Here is a 25,808-nt window from a genome sequence, read left to right as displayed (position 1 = left end):
AACCGGATTGTCATAAAAATCCACACATGAAAGACAAACTATAAATCCTTAATCCACACGGTGCTTATATATATGTCGCGAAAGTTGGAAGCATAAGACAACACATCAGTCACCATTGAAGATATATTTAAACATATAGGGCCGGCTGAAGAACAAGTCTTGTTAATAGAAAAACCAAATTCCCCTTCAGAATCACTTAAAACTGTTTATTCTTCTTCAACAAGCACATAATGTTAAATCAAAAAGATCACCCATCATATTCAACCGAAAAGGCTCGTGATGATCAACCTGATGAGCGGTTGTATGAGTGCACATATTGCAAGCATGGGTTCACTAATGCTCAAGCATTGGGTGGACATATGAACGTTCACAGGAAAGAGAAAGCCAAAAATAGGGTTGATTCTACAAACAACAAGAACAGCACTAGGCTATTCGACTCGTGTTTGATCACTAGCTGCATGCATGATCATAAACAAGAGAGGAGAACTCAGGAGTTCATGTTAAGATCAAGCCCTATGATGTGTGACAACAGTTTAAGCTATGGATCAATGATCACGGGTCCATCTCAAGAGGAGATGAGATTGAGCTTAAGCTTAAGCTTACAGTTTGGTCGATCACATGAAGAAGAAAACATTCAAGGGGGAAGTGAAGACGGTGAACTGGATTTGGAGCTTCGTCTAGGGCAAGATCGGTGAAACTGTTGGAGAAATTGTGAGTAAGGATTTGATCTCAAATTATACGGTTATTATTATTGGGTTTCATAGTTTCATATATATGCACATGCAATTGAATAAGGGTTTACTACGTACAATGAATTACTCGAGATTCATATTTTCATTGGTCATTTGAATATTGATCAAGATGGAAGTGATTTATATATGTACTAGTTATTTGTATCATACTTATACTTTAACCGTATATTACGAATTTTCCATGTAATTATTCATACTTATAAGTTATAACAATTCGTTACGCCATTACAGAAAAGAAGGTTTTCACCAACACAAAATCCTTTAGAGCATCTATAAGGGGTAAGGGTGGTCATCACTCATCACTCATCACTCATCACTCACTCACAACTTCCAATCAAGTTTCGCCATGTCATCAAACATTATTCCATCACTAGTGATAGATTTCAGTGGAAATGCTCATCACTCACCACACACTATCAAAATCATTAAAAAAACAAAACAAAACTGAATTCAAATCAAGTTCTTCACGCGTGATTGGTTTGATACGTTATACAATCGACGCGTGATAAATATAGGTGGCGGCGGTGTGTTGTTGTTCATAACGCGTGATCGGGGGTTTATAACGTACCGCCCCGACCACCCTAACAATGTAACAATGGACCAAGTCCATTCCAACAAACTGTCTAGCCACATCATTCCAAACCACCATCACTCTAAACCCTACTTTTTCTTCCAACAATAAATCATTTCAAACGTCTACATCACACACCACTTTTTACCCATTTTTTAGACTAAAAAACTATTGTGAGTGGGTGGTTCTCGACAGTAATTTGCCAGTAAACAGAGTGTCAAATCCGTTAAGGGACTCAAAAACAGAATATCAAAGAATATTAGTAGGGGTGTTCATGAGCCGATCCGATCCGATCGAGGGTATGCTCATGCTCGGATTGAATTTGAATTGATCGAATCGTTTTCGCTCGGTTTCGCTCGGTTTTTATCAAATCCTAACTAAAATCAAGTGGATCGTTTTCGCTCAATTGAATTATAAGGCTGCGTTCAACAGAAACAAATCCTAACTTAATTAAAACATGACCAACACTTTACTAACAAAAGCAATACACTTTACTAACTAGCAGTGGCGATATGCAGATCTTCGAAGTTTGAACAATCAGTTTATGAGTATTGTTTTAGGAATTAGGGATTTAGGGTTAGATTTTGATATCAACTATAGTTGGGCTAGTATATATTTTGGGCTTTTAATTTTTTTGGGCTAGTATATTTTTTTGGCTTTTAATCTTTAAAATCTATAATATATATATATATATATATATATATATATATATAGAGAGAGAGAGAGAGAGAGAGAGAGAGCGAGCGGACCTTTGCTCATGCTTGGATTGAATTTGAATCGAACCGATCTGAGCGGCTCATTTACAAACTGAGCGGGAATCGAACGAGCATTTTTCAAGCATTTTTCGAGCGATCCTCGATCGTCGAACAGTTTGGACAGCCCTAGATATTAGTAGTTGTTATCATGGTAGTATCACTAACGGATTAGCAACCTAAGCGTTATTGACGAGTTTCACCAATAGAGCATTCCATCGATAGTTGGTTTTATTTTGTTTAAAGAAATAATTAAAAAAGAGTTTTATTTTTGTAAATGTATATAAAACGTACAAATAACATAAACTAATATCATAAAAATTGATTAAAATGTAACTAAATACAAAATAAATACAAGAGAAAGGAAATGTAACTAAATATCAGGAGGGTCATGGGGTGGTGGTGCTACCGGTTAGGGGTGTTGATCAGAATTCGCTTCGGATTTGAAAAGTTCGAAATTCGACGCGATTTGAATTCGATTAATAAGATGCGAATTTAAGTTGATTTGTATTCGAGTCCAATAATTGAATTCGAATCGAATACGAATTTATTATTTCAATTCGAATGCAATTTATATATAATTTTTTTAATATATGTATACACACACGTATAACTTCTAAACTTGGTCAAAGTATAAAGTATATCAATCTAAACTTGGCCAAAGTATAAAGTACATCAATAAGTGACAAGTTTATTATTCACAACATACTAAACCTACTGTAGCTCATACTACTTATTTTTAAATTTTTACCTAACTTAAATCGCTAATATTAACCAACCTATCTTCTAAATTTTGATGTTTTGACGTATTGATAGTTAATTAATTTCACAGATTATTATATTTTATGTTGAATATAATTAGTTTGTAGTAGTTTTAAAAAATTAAAGTAAAATAATTTATTGTTTAGGGTTAATTTGAATTAAATCGAAATTATTCGAATTCGAGTTTCAAATACTAATCGCATTGAATATGAATTCAGGTAAAAAAAATTTCGAAAATTCGATTCGAATAATTTGAAAATTCTTTATTCGATTCGATGAACACTCCTACTGCCGGCTACTTTTAGCACAACACTTCTTTCATCGCCGAAAATCTTAGGGGTTGTTTGCGACAACTTTTGAATAGATAAGTGTTGAACCAGTAAGAGGTCTGAACTATTAAGTGTTGAATCAATAAAAGATGCTTAACCATTTAGAGACAAATGTCTGACCAATTCAGACTTAATATAATGCTTAACCATTCAGACATCTTGTGAAACAAACAATCTGAATCATTAAGTGTTAAACCAGTACGAGGTTTAAAACGTTCATTAAGAGCTGAAATCCCTATGCATCTTGTCTACATGTTCACTTCATGAGTCACGTCTCAATGTCTCATGCCTCCATTGTATCCATTTTATTTCTTTTAAAGCAGCAATCTACAAACATTAAAAAATGTTTCGTAGTTTTTTGATGATATAGTTGAACATTATATAAAATAAACTGCGTACCTCTGGATTAGGATGAGTAGCATGAGGTGTTGGAAGTACCAGGCTAACTGATCATGGCATAATAGGGATACTTAGACCGGACGGTATGGGGCTCGTCCCCAGGCCCATCCCCTTGCCGCCGCCCCATCCTTGCCACCCCCTTGCTCCGTCGCCGGTCCAGGGCCGTCCTCTTCGTCCGCCCACAGCCGCCCAAGCCAGGCCTCACCCCCTCACAAACACCTATACATACATACATATATATATATGTTGGTTCAGGTCCCACTCCACACACACTCACAACTCACACTCAAACTCTCACTGTATGTGAATGTGAAATTGATATGCAGAACGTGAAAGGAAAGCTTGCACTATTTGATAAAACAAAAAGGAATTGAGCTATATATATAGCCTTACATATCCCATACGTGGGAATGATAAATAACAATAAAATACTAATTCACTCCTAAAAAGGTGGTAAACATCTAGACTAATTCTTTCATGCAACGTACACTTCTTTCAAACTAGAATTGGTCAATCTCTTTCGGTCCATTATTAATAGAACGTGCAGCTACACATGGGTAAAATCCCTTTAAACGTGCAACCTATAATGGACCCTTTCAATAACCCGTGACCCGATAACGCACCGACCCATGTGACCCGCGAACCAAACCCGATTAACCCAACAATATAAAGGGGTTCATCCCCCACCCCATAGGTCCATTCCCTTTAGGCCCATCCTCACACCCACTTACGTGGCGGCCCATCCTCCCCACACCATACCGTCCAGTCTTAGTGGTCTCAATTCTCAAATATGATGAAGTGACCATTCTTCCACTCTCCTCGGTCAATTCTTGATCAACAGCATGTATCGCGTCATGACGGTGCCAACATATTTTTCATGATGTAGCTAAGTATACATCTCCTGCGGTTACAAATTCTAAAGTTTAAAAGTGTTAGTTAATGGAAAAGTTTGACAGCATAGTTGTTATAACATTTTCCGTTATATATGTGTTATGTAACAAGTATCCTAGTGTTTGTCCAAGAGTCACATCACACTTAACACTAAAGAATCATATGAATTATATTATTAACTTTGAATTAGAAAAATAAATCATTACTTGATCCGCCTTCGAAAAACTGAACTTCGGTGCACACAATGAGTTGATCCTCACCTGCTTTTTGTGTCCCCTTTCAAAAAGCTTGGTAATAGTGGGCGTGTGTCCATTCTCTATGGCCAATAACAAATGGTTAAGTTGTTAGTTATACGAAACTTAAAAACTTCGATCAATGTTGTGTCATACAAGTCGACCCTGTATGTTGGGACGACACACTATCTCAATTCCAGAGTTATCCGATTCTTGGTAGTGATCTTCAACTTCACCTTCTAGTTGATATATAAGTATTTAATCATTTAATACATGTTGTCAAAGAATTTAATCATATGACTACAATGTTATTGAAGGATAACACCCTAAATTGCTAGGCGGATGGTCCAACCGGTCCAAAAAAATAGGAACGGTCAAATCTGTCCAGCTTGAGCTTCAATACCACTAGTAAAGTTGCAGTACAATCAAGTACTAGTGATTGTCGGATAACAACTTCATAACAATATATCACTAACCGCATGGAGTAGTTTAGAATTGTCGATGTAAAGTAGAGTAGTATAAACATGTACGACTCAGATAAAAAAGCTATTTAGGGGGTCCAATAATCTGTGTAGTAGCAGCTGCAACAAAACCATCTGATTATAGGGTTCATGTTACATAGATGTCTTTAAATAATTAAAATTTGCCAAACAATTATTACCTGATCATCACAACTTAAACAGGCAAAGCCTTGAATGTTCAGAATTTGTCAAACACTCAAACAACTCCCAACCCAACCCATATATATGTAATTGTATAAATAAATTAACTATTACTAATTGATCTGAATCCATTATGACCCGTTACCCAACCCATAGATATGCCTATAAGATTTTTTTTTTTTTTTTTTTTTTAAAGAGTCAAAAAAAGTAACCTTGTTTGTACAATAAGAATTTTATACTTGGATTATTGTAGGCATATAATAGATAAAAATATGAAGTGAGAAAAGTTATATCTTTAATGGAATTTATTTCTTAATTTACACCTTGGAGTGATAAGATTGAAACTCGAACTCAATAACACATGTTTGAAAAGGTTGTGTTTTGAGATAAGTAGATGGTTGATATACAATTGGATCACGTACAATGATTTGTTGTGCTTGATGGCTTATGCGAATGGTTTTTCTCGGAAAGAGATGGTCGATAGATGGCATGACCATGATTCGATTGTGCTCCTATAGTTCATATTTGTAGAGAATGTTTTTTTTTCAAACACTACCTTTTGTTAGTAACATAATGAACTAGCTTAGCTTTTTAGCTAACGTTATAGTGTCCGACTTTGTAAAGTTGAGTTTGAAAGCTTCTCATTAAATCTAGTTATGTTTCCTATATTAACGATATGTTTTAATTAAGTTATGAGACAACTTTATACACCCCTTATTACTAATAATATTATTTGTCACATATATTTTGTAAAACGATGATCAGGATACAAATACTATTTTATAAATTGTTATGTAACAAGCTTTAAAAATGTAAAACGTGATTTTAGGGTGCAACACCAAGGGATTATCAACAAACGCACCAGTGGTCTAGTGGTAGAATAGTACCCTGCCACGGTACAGACCCGGGTTCGATTCCCGGCTGGTGCATTCTTTTTTTCTAATATTAGTTTAACACCAAAAACATTAAACAAAGGTTTGTTTTTAAAACACAAATATGTAAATTTGCTACACAATAAATAACCAAAATGCAATACGTTACCTCTATGTATCGTCAACAATTCACACCATTATATATTTATACGTTCACCCAAATTAAAGAAATCATCAATCATGTGTTAAGATACAATTTTTTTCCAAGTGATCAAAGTCAAATGGAAAAATATACAAGAGTTAACTGCCATTTTCGTCCCTGTGGTTTGGTCACTTTGGCCATTTCAGTCCATTTTTCAAAAATGCGCCATTTTCCTCCCCGACGTTCTGGAAAGGTGCCATTTCAGTCCAAAAATCATAACCCAGTTAAGTCAGTTAGTAAATAAGGACTGATTGTGTAAATTTGTAACATAAAGGACTGATTGTGTAAATTTGTAACACCACCACCACTAGCCCTGCCAGCACCACCACTCCGCTGCCACCACCACCACCACCGCCACCACAGCCACGGTCACCGGAACCTGCAACTTCACCGGAACCTGCAACTTCATCCGAATTCAGGCAAATCGACCACTTCCATCGTCTGCATCCTCCATTGATGTACGTTTCGGACTGATTTAGATCTGTTTCAAATCAAAGTTTGTTCATTTTGATCAGGTTCGGTGAAAACGAAAACGAATTTCGGATTGATTTCGGACTAAATCGAATGATTTTTGGTTGAATTTCAGACTGATTTGTTTGAATTTCGATCAAATATTATTCGTTTAAAGAAAAAAATTGTTGTTTAATCACATATTGATGTTTTTTTTTCAAAGTACAGATCTGTGCAGAATTATTTTGATCGTTGAAATCAGTCCGCAGAATCTGCAGAGGTGTTCAGTCATTGCTGAATATTAGCCGTATAAACAAATTTGTTGTCATTGAACAATCTGCTGAACAGGAAACATATCTGCTGTCGTTATATAATTCGTTCAGAACAGATTTGCAGAATTATTAGCCGTATAAATCTATTTGTTCTGCTGATCTGCATCCGAAAAACCCATTCGCTGCTAAATTACATCCGCAGAATCATTAAAATCGCGATGATGATGATGAAGATCGCGATGATGATGATAATGAAGGTCGATGATGATCGATGATGATGATAACAGATGATGACGATGATGACGTTGATGGTGGTGGTTCCGGCGGCGGTGGTGACCACCGGAGCTCCAGTTCCGGCGGCGGTGGTGACCACCGGAGCTCTGGTTCCGGCGGTGGTGTGTATACATTATATATATATATTATATATATATATATATATATATATATTTTATAATTATATTAATATTTATACATTTTACTTAAATGGTCCTTTATGTTACAAATTTACACAATCAGTCCTTATTTACTAACTGACTTAACTGGGTTATGATTTTTGGACTGAAATGGCACCTTTCCAGAACGTCGGGGAGGAAAATGGCGCATTTTTGAAAAATGGACTGAAATGGCCAAAGTGACCAAACCACAGGGACGAAAATGGCAGTTAACTCAATATACAAATATTTATGTGACTTTGATAAGAAGAACCACCATGACAAAGATGCATGTCATCAGAAGCATCACAAGCCATGTGAAGCATGAAGTCTTGGAACTCTGAGAGTATATATCCATTGCCTGTGTATTGGCTCGTCCCGTACTCGCTAAGCTACGCTCGACTGCTTCCTCTGTTGAGTCAAGAATCTGCACTCGCATTATACCAACTTTGTTAACAGAAGTTCATAAGCCGTTTCTGAATAGAATGCAACTTCTAAAGACTTACTTTGTCGGTGTTTTTTATGGATTGATTCATCATGAGAGTACTCTCTTTAAGCTGCCGTGCTAACCCAACCATTTCATCAGTCAAGTCTTCTTGGAGCTTCCTGTTAGACCATAGGTGAAGTCAAAGTGATATTCTGAAACCTCATCCAAAATTACGACTTTACCATGTGATCATATACACATTTGATAAAACGATAACATTGATTTCCGTCCACCAAATTTCGAACATTGTGTACTAAACTATTTGCCAAGAATGGTTTAAAATATATAAAGTATTTAGCCATGAAAATGCATGCATAGAGAACCTGTGCTTTGTAATATGGGCCTGTGCTGCAGCATCCAATTTTATAGCAGCTGAATCAGTTGCATCATCTGTATTTTGGCTTCTGTCTTCAACAGTCGAAGGGGGTCTGTTTAATCATGACGAACCAATTATATAAAACAAGAATTCATTATTCACAGAAAGTAACATAAGCAATAAGTTCTACTAACACCACTCTTCTTCTCAACCCTGCAGAAGGGGAGACACTGTGTTCTTCCGTTTTTGTAGTCTTTCGGTTGACAGAAATTTCGGTAGTTAGTGGCTCTGGAGATTCTTCAATGTTCAACTAGTAAATAAAAAGAAAATGGATATCTAATTAGATGATATTTGAAGTCTGGATACAAACAAAGTACGACAAAAACAAAATATATATAAATAAATAGTTAATAAAGATAATTCACTTGTGGAATGGATTACATGACCAAACATAAGAAAATATCACATTAAGCCAATAATAGGTTGAACTTCAAAACTTGCTGATACATTTACATGAACGACTAACCCTGTCTAACACTACCAAAAACCGATGGTACATTTAACTGAAGAAGATAGAAATATACTCACTTCTGAAGAAGCCAAGTTGGCAGCAATTGCTTCAATTTTCTCAGAGTAATCACTCAATGTAGCTTTTGAAATTCTACAATAACCGAAAGGAAACTTAAGAAATCTAAAGCTATATTGAGATTGAAGCCTCAATTAGCAGCATAGTTGTTAATGGCGAATAGCAACAAATAGCAATAAGGGGATAGCGATAAATAGTGGGCACTATTTTATAAATAGCGATACACTAGAAAAAAAAAATTATATGTATATTATATCAAAATACCCTGGTATATACGCTATTTTAAATGTATATTTAACAAAAACCTAAAATCCAGCTATTTTATAGCTATATTTGATCGTTATTTATATTAAAAAAAAAACTGAAATCCCACTATTTATGGCTACATACCCTGTATTACTAGCGGTTCCCGGCTCGACCGGTCCGGTCCGGATTTAAGAACATTACCTGTAGCGACCTTCGACCTATACGCTACGCTATTCGCTATAGCGACCGCTATTGACAACTATGATTGGCAGTAAAGCAGTATAGGCACATACACAATCCCTATAGATGGAGAAAGAAATCAGACCTCGGTAATCCTTCCGGTGTTCTCTCTGCAGCGAGTTGCTCCAACAGCTCTCTTAGAGTGCTAACATACTGCAAAATTAGCACTCTATAAGCATGCTCAAACTAATAAAGAATGTACACCGTAAATAAACTGATTGACAATAGATTTTCAAAAATCATAGTTATTAAAGCGAGCGCCCAGGCGCTTCGACGCAAATAAGGCCCCGAGCCCAACAAATCGCTCAAAGTGAGTGCGCCTCGCACCTTTAATAACTATGACAAAAATAACTATTGAAGCAAAAAATGGAGCATAAAGTTGCCACAAATATGCAAGAAATGATACATGAAAATCAAGAATTGGATTGCATAGCAAGAATGAATTGGGAGTGTGTACATGAATAAGTTTGGATTGATGATGTTGTTGAGGAGCGGCTGCTAGCAATCGTCTAAAATTGATTTCAGTTTTACTCAATCCCATCGTCAGAAAAACCCTAGAAAACATAAACAATTTTCCCCATGTATACAAATTGATAAACAACAACTGTCTATGATGAAAACATTCACGCACCTTTTGAGTTAATGGATAATTGAATATCAGTCAGCAGGTTCCGGTAATCAGATCGGTGGATAGACTGACTGGCAGCGGCGGTTGAAGTGGATCGGCAACGGAGATTGGTTGGCAACGATTCAAGGATCGCCGATTTGGGGTGGGGGAACTGAACGGCGAATATGTTTTTCTTTATTATTTTTTAATCAAGGTGTAAAAAGGTAATTTAGAAACAGGTTTTTTTTAAATTAAATCTTACTTTTTTACACCAGTAATCTAAGACTCTAAGTAATGTTTGGTATCCGAGAATTAGAGGGATGAATGAAATGAAATGAACTATTGCGAGTTAAAAAAAAAATTGTGTTTGGCTGGTTAATGGTTAAGGTAATGGAATCACCGAACATAAAAAGCATTTCATTCCCTTTAAAAATCTTAAATCATTTCATTCACCATCTTGTTTTTTTTCATTCCATTCCTGCCCTCACCCTTCATCAGCACCACCGACGCTCATCCTCGCCACCCACCGTCGTCGACCACCGCCACTACAACGCCCATCGTCACTGCCGACCATCATCACTGCCACCATAAGTCGCTCTGCAACCACCACCAACAACGGCTACCCACCTCCGCCACCATCTCCGACCACCGTTGCAATCCACCGTAGTCGCCATCGCAACCATCTCTACCCGCCACGCACTACGACCACCACCACATTCATTACCACCACCCACTGTCGATTTTGTTCCTTCGTCTTTTCCTGCCTACCAAACAACATAAAGTAATGATTCATTCCATTCTCACATAGTAACCAAACAGGACTATAGAATGGTAATAATTCATTTTAATTTTGTCGTCCATTTCATTACCTCATACCAAAAAGGTCCTTACATCCCCTCGACATGTATCTATGCCAAACGGGATAGCCCCAAATTGGCACTAGTAACATGTGTTTTTTTTTTTTATAAATTAAGGTATAACTAGGTTAGGTACCAATATACTATACACGAGTTAGGAAATTTAAATGATATAATTCATAAATCCATAAATAAAATTGTGTATTACATTAAATAGTAACAAAGCTAAACTGCAATTTTATTTCACAAACTTAATAATAAATTATAAATCTCTAAAAAATATATTTGTATACAACATCAGTGTAACACCTCGGATATTTTATCGACTCATAAAGCAACACGTGTTCAAAAGCTCTCTAGATATTCCAGATTTGTTTTGTTGGAGAAGATGGACAAAATTAGGGGTGCAAACGAGCCGAGCGGCTCGCGAGCTACTCGAGATCGGCTCGAGAAAAAGCTCGAAACGAGCCGAGCTTTATCGAGCCCGAGCCGAGCTTGAGCCTCAAAACAAAGCTCGTTTGTTTGTCAAGCCCGAGCTCGAGCCTCGCATGTGAAGCTCGTTAGGCTCGTCGAGCCTTATCAAGCCTTTGTGTAAACGAGCCGAGTCGAGCCGAGCTTATTTAAACTTGTTTACAAGCCGACCTCGAACCTAAAAATAAACTTATTTGGTAAACGAGCCCGAGCCCGAGCTTCACTTATCGAGCTCGCGAGCCTAAAAAGTCTATTATTTATATTATTTTTATTTAATATACTAATTAATAGATAATAAACGAGCCAAACCCGAGCCGAGCTCGAGCTTGAGAAAATACAAACGAGCCGAGCTCGAGCCCGAGCTCTTATAAGTTAATCGAGCTCGAGCTCGAGCCTGGTCGAGCTCGGGCTCGGCTCGTTTGCACCCCTAGACAATATTGATTAAATTAGGATATGGAATAAAGACGAGGGACTGGTATTATAAAAAGGGCAAAATTTCAATTTTGGAGGTCTCTTAGGGACCTCTAGGGGTAACCCCTCACAGTCCGCAAGGGGTTCAAATTATTTCATCCCCAAAGGTCCTTATGGACCGCAAGACATCACTCCATGCGGTCCGTAAAGACATCGCTGGCATAATGTTTTAGCTGGCACTACAGCCTACTCTCAAGTGCCACCTAGCACGATTTGTGCCACACCTCTCCTCCTTCTTCCACCTATGTTGACACTAACCAACACCTGATAGTCCTTCCAAACACCTGGCACAACCTCCTTTATCATCCATCACTATAAATACCCTCCATGCTAAACCATTCCATTCAGACTTTCACAACTTCTTTCTATTCTTCTTTGGGGCTGCTTCTATACCTTGATGCCTCCTATTTTAAGTTCTAAAACTCCCATCCTAACACTGGTAAATGTTATCTCCAATTTTTTTTCATTTATTTGGCTAGCTATTAGCCGAAAGTCAAACAAATTGACTCTTTCTTTGACTTTCAGTTCTGACCATTTCGGTTAAGTCAAAGTTCAAATTGAACTTTGCAACGTGATCGTAATAATGAAGGTGTTACTCTCTTGTAATAACACCTTCTGATCATCACGTTTATTGTAAGACCCTTGCTATTATTAAGTGGTTTTCGTTTAATCTTACGAAAATAAATGTGTAATTATGAATACATACACTTTGAAAATACAAGTAAATTAAAACTTTTATAAATTTAAAGAAAATACAACATAATGTAATTGAGTTCGTCTTTTAGAATAACGACGACGCAACATGCGGAAGCTTCTTTTTCGTGTGTGTTCGGTTCTTGTATGGCGCTTGATTTTCATCCGGGAACCCATGATATTTACCTGTGATCAAAACCAACTTAAAAAATAGTTTTGATTCTTAAATAATAGTTTAAATCAAGTTCTAAACAATCAAACAACAAATAAAATCAATTTGCCAGCTCTGTAGTTTGTCACGGGCCGCGACAGCCTTGGCCTTGGCTTTCGCGGGGCGCCACAGTCTGTGGTGGGGCGCGACTGCTTAATACTTTTCCGTCGCGGGGCACGACAGACCCATTTCGACAGAAGGTTTGTTATTTTAAGCTGCAGATTCCCAGCTCAATTTCTACTAACTTAACATACACCAAAATGTGCATAACTTTCAATTTATAAGTCCGTTTTACACGATTCTTTTTCCTATGCGATCGTAATTTAATTCTCGGTCACATGGAGTTAAAGTCCGACATCTGGACTCATAAGATATTAGATTTCAAGCTCTCGGCTTGAAATTGATTTATAAGGATTTTTGACCTGTTCAAGTTTAAAATCACCAACTTGTTTCTAAATAATCCAATTACATAAGCCAATGTATTTAACACAAAATTTATAGCTCGGTTTCGAAAATTTTGTTTTATGAAATATGCGTCTAATTCATAAGCGATGCGCATAAATCCATTTGACTCGTTTAGGGGATTTTGTGCATTTAAGCATTAACTCTCTCTTCCCCTTTTACACTTTGCATTCCCATATCTAAATAACTAATTATAATCCATCACAACTACTTTTGTGGTGGATTTAACATAATGAACCCATTACCCCCAATCTTTCCTTTCGGTTAGTCCTTCTGTGCAAATGACCCATTTTAAGCATTCGACCCACGATAGTTTATGCCTATAAATTTCCTACATATCTAAGGGTTACATAATCATGATACAATTTCCTAAACAACCTCTAAGGATCGTTTACCCGATTTTCCCCTCAAGGGCTTTTTGGTCAATTTTAGTCCCTCATTTTACGATGAATGACTTTCACTAATTATTTGACCCAAATCGCAATTTTAACTATAAACTTATTTATGCGTACCTAGCTCGGATCAACATATTGACCCGTTTTAATACCTTGTCTCAATAATTGCTAATTCATAGCATCGCTAATTCATAAGCCGTTTTATCTTGTGTGCATAAAACTCCACAAACAGTTATTAGTCGCTAACCGGTACCATTTGCTCATCCCTGATCACGGTTACCGTACGAACAACGGTATCGTACAACTTTTTTTGTTGATTTTCTTCAACTTTTAATTTTTTCTTTTTTTAGTTTCAGGGGTAGGGATGAGCTCGGTGCCAACTGATACAAAAATCGGTACTGATACCGAAAATACCGGTTACGGTGCCGATATATGAAGGTAAAAAACGATAGTGAACTGGTACCAGGAACGTCAAAAGTCGGTACCGAATCGGTACTTAAGATCTTTCGGTTCGGCAAATTTGGTACCGATACCCAGAACAATTTGCTCATCTCTGACCACGGGTTTCATACGAACAACATCGTTACCATACAACTTTTTTTGTTGATTTTCTTTCGGTTATCTTTTAGTGTTTTTTTCTACACTAGTGTGAATGCCCACGTGTTGCGGCAGGTACCCGAGTGTTGCCAAGAATTCTAAAGAGATTCGGACAAAAAGTCTTGAACGTAATCAGTGGTGTAACAACAATCTATAAAAACAACTTAAAAACAAGATTAAGTCATACGAGCAAAGTTTTGGAAGTTTAGTTTTAAAGTGATTATTATAGAAGTTGAGCTAATGATCATCAAATGCAAATTATGTACGTTACATATATACAACAGGACAAGACAAGTGAAGCATTCACACATGATTAAAACCTCTCAAATTAGTACATAACTACATCTAACATGTTCCATAAAACAGTAAATTTCAACATTAGTCCCTGAAATTATACAAAAGTTACAAATTAAGCCCAAAAGTTTCAATTGCATATATCAAATGAAAATCTCATCTATAAGTTACTGTCCAAACCTTTTCTTTTCAATGTATCTGGCATCATTGAAAATCAGAGCGGGTGAAAGAGTGCAGTTCCAGCAGAAGCTTCATTTGCAGCACGATTACTTCCGAAATTCTTGCGGTTTGAGGACACGCACACGCTCACACTCATGCAGTCCTTGGTAGTCCAAGCCTCTTGCGGAAGTCCTCGTCCATAGGGGGGAGTCCATAGCGTAATTTGATTGTTGGTTCCGAATCAAGCACCTCCTTTGGCTTCGTTATCAATGGCTTTCTTTGTCGAGGATCATCATGCGTGTTTTCCACATGTGTTATTTTCACTTTCGGGTTTATCAGCTACCATATGTGGTCTTCATACTCATATTAAACGCCAAATTCAAGGGCATTTTGGACATACAAATTCAAGGGCATTTTGGACATAACAATAAAATTGTTAAAGAACTTCCAGAACTGACCTCTTTCACATTCTCTGCAACTTCAAGCATGGTGAATTCATCTGAGTGAAGAAGAAAACATAAAATTATTTATCCAGTACACTACTAAAAACCAGCAATAGATATTCACGTAGAAAGATATGCATACCATAATGTTGACCTGGATTTCCAAGTTGATCGGGCCTGTATTGTTTCCTTCAGTAAGCCGAATATGGCCATCGACCTGATGAACAAGTGAGACACACACTAACCAAATAAACTGACTGTCGCCAAATTTGAGGGGCCAAAGATGTTTAATGTTGACAAAATAGGCTTTGTCTCGACTTAGTTCCTCGATGAAGCTCAAAAACTACAAAAAGACGTCACATTTCATCAAACACCTGGAACGCAAAGCCACCACTAAACTTCGGATCTTTAACAATTAGAACAAATCAATGAATTTATCGAATGTAAACCATAAATGTATTTCATCAAACATCTGAGGTTCAAAGTGACTTCTGAACTAATTTTTTTTGCATATTAGAACAAACAAATGAATTTTATCCTATGTAAATTATTATTGCATTTTTCACGTAACACGTGAAGCACAAAGCAACTACAAATCATTAACATCAGAAGAAATCAGTAACAACAAGATTCTCATTAAATAAAAGGGTTTTTTACATATATCCCCCTATTAAGAGCTTTTATTACATATTTACCCAACCTTTAAAATCAATTACATATTTCCCCTATTATTATGAAATTACCCATTTACCCCTTTTATCATTTAAATTTTAATTATGAATTATGTCAAAATCAAATCTCTTGTACTCACTTTAGCTAAACACTGAGCATACACCGAGTTATAAGCTATATGTTTATTGAACTACAAGCCACCATGGGAAATAATACAGTAACAAAATTCCAACTAATAAACAATATGAATGTAATTAATGAACTAGGAAGAAATACAAATACCATTCTAAATCGCATACCACCGCTCGGCACCGTGAACCGGTCTGTTTTCCATACTAGCCAACGCCACCGCAGCTGTCGCTTGTGTCGACCACCAACTGCTGCCCTTGTCTGCCAGAGGTGGAAATCCACTTGCGACAAACCGCGCCGTGAGGTATATGTTTGTTTGATGTTCTTTTTCCGGCTAGGTTTTTTCCGATTTAAGGTTGGGGTCGGTTTTAGGTTTGCCGGCGGTGAAGAAAAGAGAAAGCTCTGAGTGTGTCTGTAAGTTGGGTTTGAGTGTGTGATTGCGTCTTTTGTTATGTATGTACTTTGTAGACATATGTGTCTGTGGATTTGATTTCTCAACTGATACCATAGTTAAATTGTTGATATTAATTTTACAATTGAAATTGATCTTAATTATGTTTTATTTACAACTAGTAGGGTGCCCGCGCGATGCGGCGGGGGCGACACTTTGCATTGCAACACTGGTTTCTGGTAGTTTTCTTATTCGTATAATATTTATGATAACATTATTGTGGTGGATATATGTCATAAGTTTACACATATGTAAAAGTTTTGTTCTTTTATAAAAAATAATAACCAAAAGACAAAAAATATTGTTTTTTTTTAATAAAAATTAATAATCAAAAGACAAAAAATAAAAGATAAGTTGTTATAATTGTAAAGTTTGTTTATTTTATTGGTTAAATTATAAAGTATAATTTTATTCTTTAAAGTTCATAACTTTTTTATAAATATCCACATAGTACTCATCCAATAAACTTTAAGTTTAAAATTTTCGTTTTTATAAAAATAAAAAATAGTATTTGACTCGTAAGTACGTTTTAGAGCTTTAACTTAAATTGTTAAATTTCGGGTTTTTACAAATATAAAAAATTTATATTTTTATAAGATTTCATAAACTGTTTTTATAAAAAATAGGATGATAGGAGTTTATATCTTTATTAACCTTATATCATACTAAGTTCAAATTTTTAGTTCCTAACTAATCTTATCTATATGAGTCTACTTTAACTAATAATCCCTAAAAATATGCAACACAATCTACTACTATGCATCTAGTCAAGTTGATAATAATTATTTTAGAACTGACTAATATTAATAACAATATAGTTGAACTTATAATTCCTAAAAATTTGGAACCCAGTTTAGAATTTATCTAGTAAAGATTGTAAATTTCTGGAATATTTTATTTATATTACTTGTTATAAAAATGTTTATAAAATAATTATTTTTTTATTAACTTTATATCATAGCAAGTTCAGTTTTTTAGTTTAGTTTTAAAGTTTATTACTTTATTACTTTTTAATTAAAAAATGCAAATTATTAGATTAATATCCAAGAATAACTGCAATAATTATTTTTTTATTAGTTGACTTATAATTTCTAAAATTTTGGGACATAGTTTACTATTTATCTACTAAATATCGTAAATTAGTATTAAATAATTCCTAAAATTTTGGGATATAGTTTATTATCTATCTACTAATCGGTAAATTAGTATTAAATAATTCCTAAAATTTTGGAACATAGTTTATCTTCTATCTACTAAATATCAAAGTTTTGTTTTGTTATAAAAGTTAATAATAAATAAAGTATAGAAAAACTGTTTTAAACATGTAAAGATTCGTTTATTAATAAAAAATACTAAACAAATGACAAAAAATAAAAAATAAGTTGCTATCGTTATAAAGTAAGTTTATTTTGTTGGTGAAATGATAAAGTCTATAATTTTATTGTTTAAAGTCCATAACTTTTTTAAATGTCCACATCATACTCATCCAATAAACTTTAATTTTAAAATTTTTCATTTTTGAAAAAGTAAAAAGTAAAAAATAGTAGGTGACTTGTAGGTACGTTTTAAACACCTTTAACTAATGTTAAATTTCATTTTTATAAATATTTAAAAAATCATATTTTTACAAAAAAGTTTTTATAAAAAAATAGGATGTAAAAGTTTATATCTTTATTAACTTTATCTTTTTATTTAAGAAATACAAATTGTTCGAAAAATCTATAATATTATATAATTATTTTTTCATATCTCGTGTTGTCCAACAGTTTTTTTATAGAAGGCACTAATGGATATATACGAAATCCTCGTGGAACATGACTGTTAAATTGAATAAGTTTAGTATGCTTTGTAAATACAATCTTGAATTTACTCCAAACCAAGAGGTAGTTTTCATGTTTTGGCCGTTCTTGGTAATCGAATTTATCTCTTTGGAAATGATCAAGTACGAACATGTAAATTATATAATACGAACATGATTAAGTACTAAAGTATATTAGTTCAATCGAGATGTAAATTATAAGTGCAATAAAATAACACAAAACATAAACTTCAAATATAAAATAAACTTTATTATTCATGGGATAGTCTATATTAAACAAAAACAACTGAAAATGAAAAAAAACATAAAAACACTTGATATATTTCATCTAAAATCTCTTTTTTTTTATCCGTTTTTCTTGTTTGTGCTCGAATCAGCAGTATCATCTAATTCATCTTATTTCTCATCGTCCTCAGAATCATCTAAATTTATAACCTCGACCCATTTTCATTCAGAGAGTCTCTTAGATCTTTTCTTTTGATTCTCATACTTCCGATCCTTAAAAAACAAAAATTTAATAAAAAAGTTAAAAAATGATTAAATAAATTTTAAAAAAAGAGCAAATACTGAATAAAAAAATTTTAAAAAGATTAAATAAATTTTAAAATTACCTCTTCACTAAATTGACGTTGAAGCTTAGACTTGTATGGACTAAACATTGTACCATAAGAAATAATTTCAACACTATTATCACCATCATCCTACAATAAAACACCAAATAATAACATAACGAACTTGTTAATATGAAAGATTATAAGCGAAAATATTACTTAAAAACTAACAAAAGCTTGTTCGACAACTGGGGTGTTTAAATTGGTGTGTTGAATCTGAAAAATCAAATAAGTTAGTATTCACATAAAAGTAAATAAAAGAAAACAATTATTCATTATTGCGATATAACAAAACTTATCATAGAACCGACCTTAGATTTTTCAATATCGCATGCTTGTTTTTTCGCATCAAGTGAATTCAGAACTGGCTCCATATTTTAAATCTGTTTAGCAATAGCTGTAACAACTCTCATTAAAAATCTATAATTAGAATAATAATTAGTCAAATAAGGAGACTCTAATTGAGACACCCAAGTAATTCCGCACTAACCTTAAAATTTTCAGGACAATCGGAACCAGGATCAGGGCCCCTAAAACTCAGAGGGGGGGGGGGGGGGGGGGGTAAACCCTAATTGATAATTATCAATAGAATCCGTTGTCACAATTGAAATTCGAATTTTTGATGATTCATGCAAGCTAGTCCCGAACTCAGCTAGTCTAGGTAAATAGACTGCACCCTTTACGGACCGTAAAGGAAAATGCCTTACGGACCGTAAGCATATGTGCTTCCCTTACGGACCGTAAGGATTGAAGCATACGGTCCGTAAGCGAGGCTATTTTCTGGCTATAAATAGCCGACTTCGGGACTTGAAATTGAGAGTTAAAACGTTGGCCAAAAGCCTTCTGTACGTCGTCTTACAGTCGTTATACTACAATTAAACACACACACTGCACTCGAATCGCTGCCGCAAAACAGGGTAATTACTCGATCGCTATTACGATTCATTTTCCGAGATCAATATATCCAAAGAATGTTTAAGTGCCGCCCACATTAGGGTTATACTTTGTCGTTCGTCGTTAAATCGATGAATGTTTAAGTATTGCACTTTGTCGTTCATTGTGAGAATTTGATCTCGTGAGTTATCGTGACTGCTGTATTGATCACTAACCCAGTTTTGTGTGCATTATTATTACTATTAGGTTAACGAGGCTAAATCATATTCTGTCCGTATTAAATCTGCAATGTGAGTCATTCTCTTTTTATTAAATGTTTTACAATACTCCAAATTATTTTCAGAATTATAACTACAGTGATTAAGTTGATGTAATCACCAAATTACAGCCAGTATGTGGGGTATTGTGCACATTACTACGGTTTAAATCATTTTAGGTGGGCGAACCTAATTTTAATTAATTTACGTCATTCATTGGGGCAACCAATGGTGATATGACCACTGTCACAGATCCGGTCGAGTGACAAATACTGTGGGTAGTTGGTTGATATCAGAAACATGCGTAAAAGATCTTAACACTGTGTATTAAAATAAATGTGTCATTTTCAGTAAAATGAATGATTAACTCAGTATTTCCCCGCTGACAAAATTTTTTTCAAACATGTTTCAGGTGATCTACTGTAATTCAGGAAAAGTGCCGAGGAGCATTTCAAGCTTACGATAATGGCTCAATATAAAATAAAGAAATATGTTTTTAAATAAAGATTATCAGAAAAATCTTATTATTGTAAATTATCGGGGTTTTGTCCCAAGTTGTGAAATAAAATAATCGGGAAAAGTTTTTAGCTTTAAAACGATCCTGACGTTAAAATTCCGCTGCTAAACTGAATTAAATAAATATCACGGGATTTCTGTCCCGCGGCTCCTGAAACGGGTTAAACCGGGTCGGGGGCCGTGACAATAGCAATGTAGAATTGTGAGTGTTTGCTATGTATTTATAGTAGTCCATTAGGGTTTAGTTTTAGATTGGTCATCCATTTATTTAGGAAGTTTGTTGTGAGTTTTAAGTTTTTAAAATAAGATGCACATATCATGTTTAGTTTGTTGTGGCATGTTTAATAGGAAGTTTGTTGTGAGTTTTATCTATACTTACTATATTAAACATGCGACAACAAACTGACTCTGTACAAGTAAAATTAGGGAATATTTTAGTTTATTAATGCCGTTCAAAATAAAAAACTTGGGTAAAAAACAAAGGTTAATGTACGGTAGCTAGGTAATGGTCAAAGCTGGCTTGGGTAAAAAACAAATGTTGGCTTTAATCAATTGTACATTTACGCATCAGCTATTTGTACTTTATGAATGCATGGCGAAACTAAAAAAGACAACTATCGAAATGTTTAAAAAAATGTGCCGATCGTCATGGTACCTTCGGACTTTTTACGGGTTGTAAGATATCGCAGGAATACATTAAAGAATTAAAGAGGGGGGGGGGAGTGTAACTAATTACCCATAATTATGTTAAATGTCAAGGATTTAAATGTAATAGATTGAGGGACTAAAAAATAATTATGGTTTAAAAGACCACTTTACCCTCATTCTAGGGGTTTATTTATAAATAATGGGGGAAGAAGTTCTTAACTTTTGGGAATCCTTCCCTCATGTATTATAATATAGTATAGATAATAATTATAATTTAATTAAGGGTAAAATAGTAATTAATAAGATTGATTTTAAATGAAAAGGGGAAATATGTAATATATATGGTTTAGGATGGGGAAATATGTAATATATATAGTTTAGGAAGGAGAAATATGTAATTGAATTTTTTTCTTGGGTAAATATGTAATAAGCTTACTTAAGAGGGGGAAATATGTAAAAATCTCATAAAAAAGCATGAAAACCCAAAAAAGAAAACCTTACGAAAATATACCTGGAATATCGTCTCGAAGGACTAGACGGTGCGAGCAAGGGTTTCGGTTTCAATGAACGAATGGGTTTTGGTTTCTTTGGAGGTTCGAGATTTCGAAAATCTCAAGGATGTGACCGAAACTGTGTTTACATACCAAGAATACAATCATGAACAAAACTTACATAAAAAAAGGACAAAATTAACAAGTTGAAGCGATGTAATTGATGAAATTTACCTAAGAAGCGACGGAATCTGCATAATAGAACAAACCCTAGAAAAATTGAATCAGGAAGCTATAAGACAAAGTAATTACCTCATAGAAGGATTGAAGGAGGTATTTAGATGATTCGAGGACCAATAAGGAATTGCTCCCACCATTAAATCAACATTCAATTTCAAGTGACTGATATGTGATGATTAAGAGAGGCAAGGAGTCTTGTATATGTGTGTGGGAAGCACAAACGATTTGGAAGGGAATAAGGGAAGGTGGAGAGACAACAACATCTTGAAAGTAAGACTCAAATTTGTGACGATTGATCTTGAACAACGTAAGAAGCATTAAAACCTAATTAAAGGGGGGCAAATTCGAAAGTTTGGGATGAAAGCGGGGGGAATTAGGTTGGGACATCATATGGCGTCTTAAAATTATGTCGTGAAATTACATAATTGTCCCACTTGTTCTACTGAAATGCTTTATATAGTATTATAGATTATAGATTATAGATATAGATTTTCTTTTTATTTTTTCAGCAGTTCCGTTCGCAACAAGCTCGAAGCGATTTCAAAACACATGTCAACACAGACTAAATAAAAAAAGAAATTCGTCGTAACATGACGAACTTCTTTAAACCTAGTTATCCATTTATGTTAACCTTGGTAGCCACTTTTACTAGTCTTTTTCTATTAGTGTCTTTTAGTGATGGAGTTTGAACGAAAGCATAGTGAAAGCCGGACTCTTATAATCAAATCAGTGGAGGCCACTCTTAAAAATCCAATATTTTAGACGATTTCTGAAAAACTTTACACTACGAAGGAAAAACCAGTAAGGGTTGAGTTGAATATTGATGTGTGTAAAATGCAACATATAAAACACATCAATTAAGGCAAAAAACTGACCCTTTTTAAGTACTAATGTTGGAAAAATAGTGTTTTTGTCTTCCTTTTGTATTTTCAGGATGAAATGAGCTCAAAATCACAAAAGAAGCAAAAAGACAGCTAATTCTACCATAAAATACAAGAAAAGGAACAAAAGTGGACTGCCCGGACCCTCAACGGCATCTCCCAAGGCAAAAGAGAAGAAACAGAGTCTGAACACGCCCCGTGTCCAGCGAACACGGGGGCGTGCCCAGGAAGCAGCAGAAAAGACAAACCAGTAGAAGCTTCCATTGCCCACCACGGGGCCGTGTCCAGCGAGCACGGGGGCGTGGTGAAAGTACAGCAGGCGCATTAATTGTAATTCGCAATTACAATTAATGAGGAGAGAGAGTGTCAGGCGGGCACGGGGCCGTGTCCAGCGGACACGGGGCCGTGTCCAGCCTTCTGTTCAGCCTATAAATAGAGGAGCTTGGCTTCATTCTCTCTCATCCCTTGGCACACCACCTCTCTCACACCTCATCCACCACCCACCACCACCATAACACCATCATCCACCACCATCATCCATTGTCCATCGTAGAGTGTGTGAGTCGTCTCGGGATCCAAGATTGATCGTAAGAGTTCTTGACAATCAAGGCCATGTTTGCCTAAGTCTCTTACATCACTTGGTGAAGACAAGTGTTTAGTATAATACTTTTTATTTTTAATCTTTTGCACTTTTTATTTGGTTTTGTATTAATGACTTTAATAACTAGTTACTTATGTTGAAGGTGATCTTTCCTTATCGTTTGTCCGTGGTGTCTTGGCATTATTTTACTGTCTATATAAAATAAAAGATTTTCACCATTCATATCTCCACGGTCTATATGGAGGTATGTTGGCTACCTGGTCGGGGGTTAAGGGAACGGTTTGGTAAGGGTCTTGCCCTTGTTCAGCGTTTAGAGGTCCTGCTTGGGACCTGGGTCAAATTTAGTAGGATCTCCTTCAATGCCCATAGGTATTGGATGGCGGGGATCCAAACTCTTTGACCCCCTCATAAGTTAACTACTATTAATACTATAACCCGGCTATTTAGGACTCTATCCCTGCTGACTCAGACTACTTAGCCGAGGGTAACGTCACCGCCAAAAGCGGGGCCTACCATAATTTGCATTAATAACTTAATTCATTATCTTTCAATAATCCGACCCTTTAGGATTGTATCCTTGCTGACTCAAACTACTGGGTTGAGGGTAACGTCGCCTTCAAAAGAGGGGCCTACTACAATAACTAAGATAATCTCTTAAACAAGTGAAAAAGTGCGAAAATAATCAAAGGTTATACTAATACACGTGTCGGATCCAAGTGATTCATCTTGTCTATCTGTTTTTTATTTTATTTTTATTTTCAGCATTTAGTTAGTTTTTATTAGTTTAAAACATTTTTCTAACTTTTTGATTTGATTAGACGTTGAGGATAAACCGGTATTAAAAGCTCTTGTGTCCTTGGACGACCTCGGTATCTTACCAACACTATACTATGTCCACGATGGGTGCACTTGCCCATATGTGTGTTTAGTGTTAGTGAATATCGTGTTTTATAAATTTAAAACTTGGCTAAAAGTGTAAAAAGGGCTTAAATATATATCTAAAAACATATATACACTGACACGCATCAAATATTATAAAAAAAAATGAGATAAATTTCACTGACTTCATCATAGCAGATAAAAGCGTGCATGCATGCATTAATTGTAACCCCATGCATTTTGACTACCTTTCACAAACTCAACAAACTTGATATCTTACAATTTTTTTTTTTTTTGCTAAACCATACTAAAGAAAAAGTAAAATCAAGAGAACACAAAAGTTACATCAACTATATATCCCATATGTTTTTATGAGTCAAACTCTGAACTCATGAAATCCTCAAAAGAAATCCAATCATCAAACTCCAAAATGTCCTTGTCAACAACTGATTGTGTTGTACTGAAACCATCCTGTTGAAATATATCATCCCAATCATTCATAGCAATGTCTTCTAAAGTCACCGGTGTTGTGTAAGCAAATGGTTGTGCAGATGCAAGTGATTCGGCTGGAGTAGAGTTTGTAGCTGTCGACATGGAGTGATACATTTGTTGAAAGGTGTGATCAGAGACAGGAGATGTGTAATTAGCGCACGATTGTGTGGCGTAAACGTGTGGATAATTTGAAGTAGAGGCTGTAGCACCATGTGGGATTTGAGCACTGTTTGTAATGGAGTGATTTTGTTGATATTGATCACCAGTTGAGTTGGTTAACGGAAGTTCACTTGCAAACACTTGAGGAGGAGCTTGAGCTGTAGTGTTCTCTGCAGGCTCATTACTACTTTTCGTCTTATAAATCTTGCATAGCACCCAATCAGTTAAAATCTATAAAAAACATTAAACAAATTAGGGTTAGCATAACTGAAACTTAACTACTTAAGCAAATTAATTGACATAACCAAACCAAACCATATATGAACCGACGGTTTGGTTCTATACTGAATAATTCATAACATACCTTGTTACCGCCTTGGCCGCTTCCAATCGGGAGATTTGGATGATTCGTAGCATATTCCTGCATTAACCATGCTGTCTTGCAACCCTTCTCATCACGATAATCTAAACTTCTTTTTGTCCCTACCACTCGGGGTCCAGTCGCATTATAATGATGATAAACAGATGTATATTTCTGAGTCGTTTTCCAATACCCAAAGTCCCTGGTTCTTCTATTCGGCACTTTCCCCTTTTCGTATTTTCGCTCTCTTGGTGTAAAAAAATACCATTTGTCATCACAAGGTCGATATTGATCTGTTATCAATTCAAACACAACAGTATTCAAGATTAATATAAATATACGCTACATATATCATTCAAACTATATATATAATCAATGTTGGAATATGTTTTACTTACTTGTAAGTTCTTCAGGACTGTGGTTGTAAAGATTGACTTCATATATCCGGCATTTGGGATGTTCTCCGGTTTCAATCTTTGGTTTTAAGTAGTAGAGTATGAGTTCTGAGTCCGTTGGGCAAAACCGATAGCCGGGAAGCAGGTTATCGACATAATCAGGTTGTTCTTGGTGCGCGTATGGAACGATTTCTTCCAT

General features: G+C 35.3%; 3 protein-coding genes, 2 long non-coding RNA genes and 1 other non-coding gene across 6 annotated transcripts; 2 read left to right on the top strand and 4 right to left on the bottom strand.

Annotated features, from left to right (window-relative positions):
* Positions 1–230: 230 nt before the first annotated feature.
* On the top strand, positions 231–695 carry LOC110933761 (transcriptional regulator TAC1-like). The gene has a single exon (XM_022176968.2). It carries the CDS (start codon positions 231–233, stop codon positions 693–695), a length of 465 nt encoding a protein of 154 aa, XP_022032660.1.
* A 2,531-nt stretch (positions 696–3,226) lies between these two features.
* On the bottom strand, positions 3,227–4,172 carry LOC110934939. The gene is made up of 2 exons (XR_002588740.2): positions 3,566–4,172; positions 3,227–3,493 (listed from the first exon to the last, which is right to left on the bottom strand). It is a non-coding gene; the product is annotated as an uncharacterized LOC110934939 (long non-coding RNA).
* Positions 4,173–6,209: 2,037 nt separating this feature from the next.
* On the top strand, positions 6,210–6,280 carry TRNAG-GCC. The gene has a single exon. It is a non-coding gene; the product is annotated as a tRNA-Gly (tRNA).
* A 1,513-nt stretch (positions 6,281–7,793) lies between these two features.
* LOC110936991 lies at positions 7,794–10,264 on the bottom strand. The gene is made up of 8 exons (XM_022179398.2): positions 10,085–10,264; positions 9,911–10,007; positions 9,539–9,606; positions 8,970–9,042; positions 8,576–8,691; positions 8,389–8,493; positions 8,085–8,184; positions 7,794–8,005 (listed from the first exon to the last, which is right to left on the bottom strand). The coding sequence occupies exons 2-8, from the start codon at positions 9,992–9,994 to the stop codon at positions 7,829–7,831; spliced, it is 723 nt and encodes a 240-aa protein (XP_022035090.1). The 5' UTR covers positions 9,995–10,007; positions 10,085–10,264; the 3' UTR covers positions 7,794–7,828.
* A 4,161-nt stretch (positions 10,265–14,425) lies between these two features.
* LOC110936992 lies at positions 14,426–16,406 on the bottom strand. The gene is made up of 3 exons (XR_002590491.2): positions 16,068–16,406; positions 15,256–15,456; positions 14,426–15,169 (listed from the first exon to the last, which is right to left on the bottom strand). It is a non-coding gene; the product is annotated as an uncharacterized LOC110936992 (long non-coding RNA).
* An 8,165-nt stretch (positions 16,407–24,571) lies between these two features.
* Positions 24,572–25,808, bottom strand: LOC110933762 (NAC domain-containing protein 2). The gene is made up of 3 exons (XM_022176969.1): positions 25,613–25,808; positions 25,218–25,507; positions 24,572–25,084 (listed from the first exon to the last, which is right to left on the bottom strand). The coding sequence occupies exons 1-3, from the start codon at positions 25,806–25,808 to the stop codon at positions 24,572–24,574; spliced, it is 999 nt and encodes a 332-aa protein (XP_022032661.1).

Source organism: Helianthus annuus, chromosome 4, assembly GCF_002127325.2.
Source record: "Helianthus annuus cultivar XRQ/B chromosome 4, HanXRQr2.0-SUNRISE, whole genome shotgun sequence".
In the NCBI taxonomy this organism is placed as follows: Eukaryota; Viridiplantae; Streptophyta; class Magnoliopsida; order Asterales; family Asteraceae; genus Helianthus; species Helianthus annuus.
The sequence above is the reverse complement of the archived record's forward strand: the minus strand, read 5'-3'. Positions and strand labels throughout refer to the sequence as shown.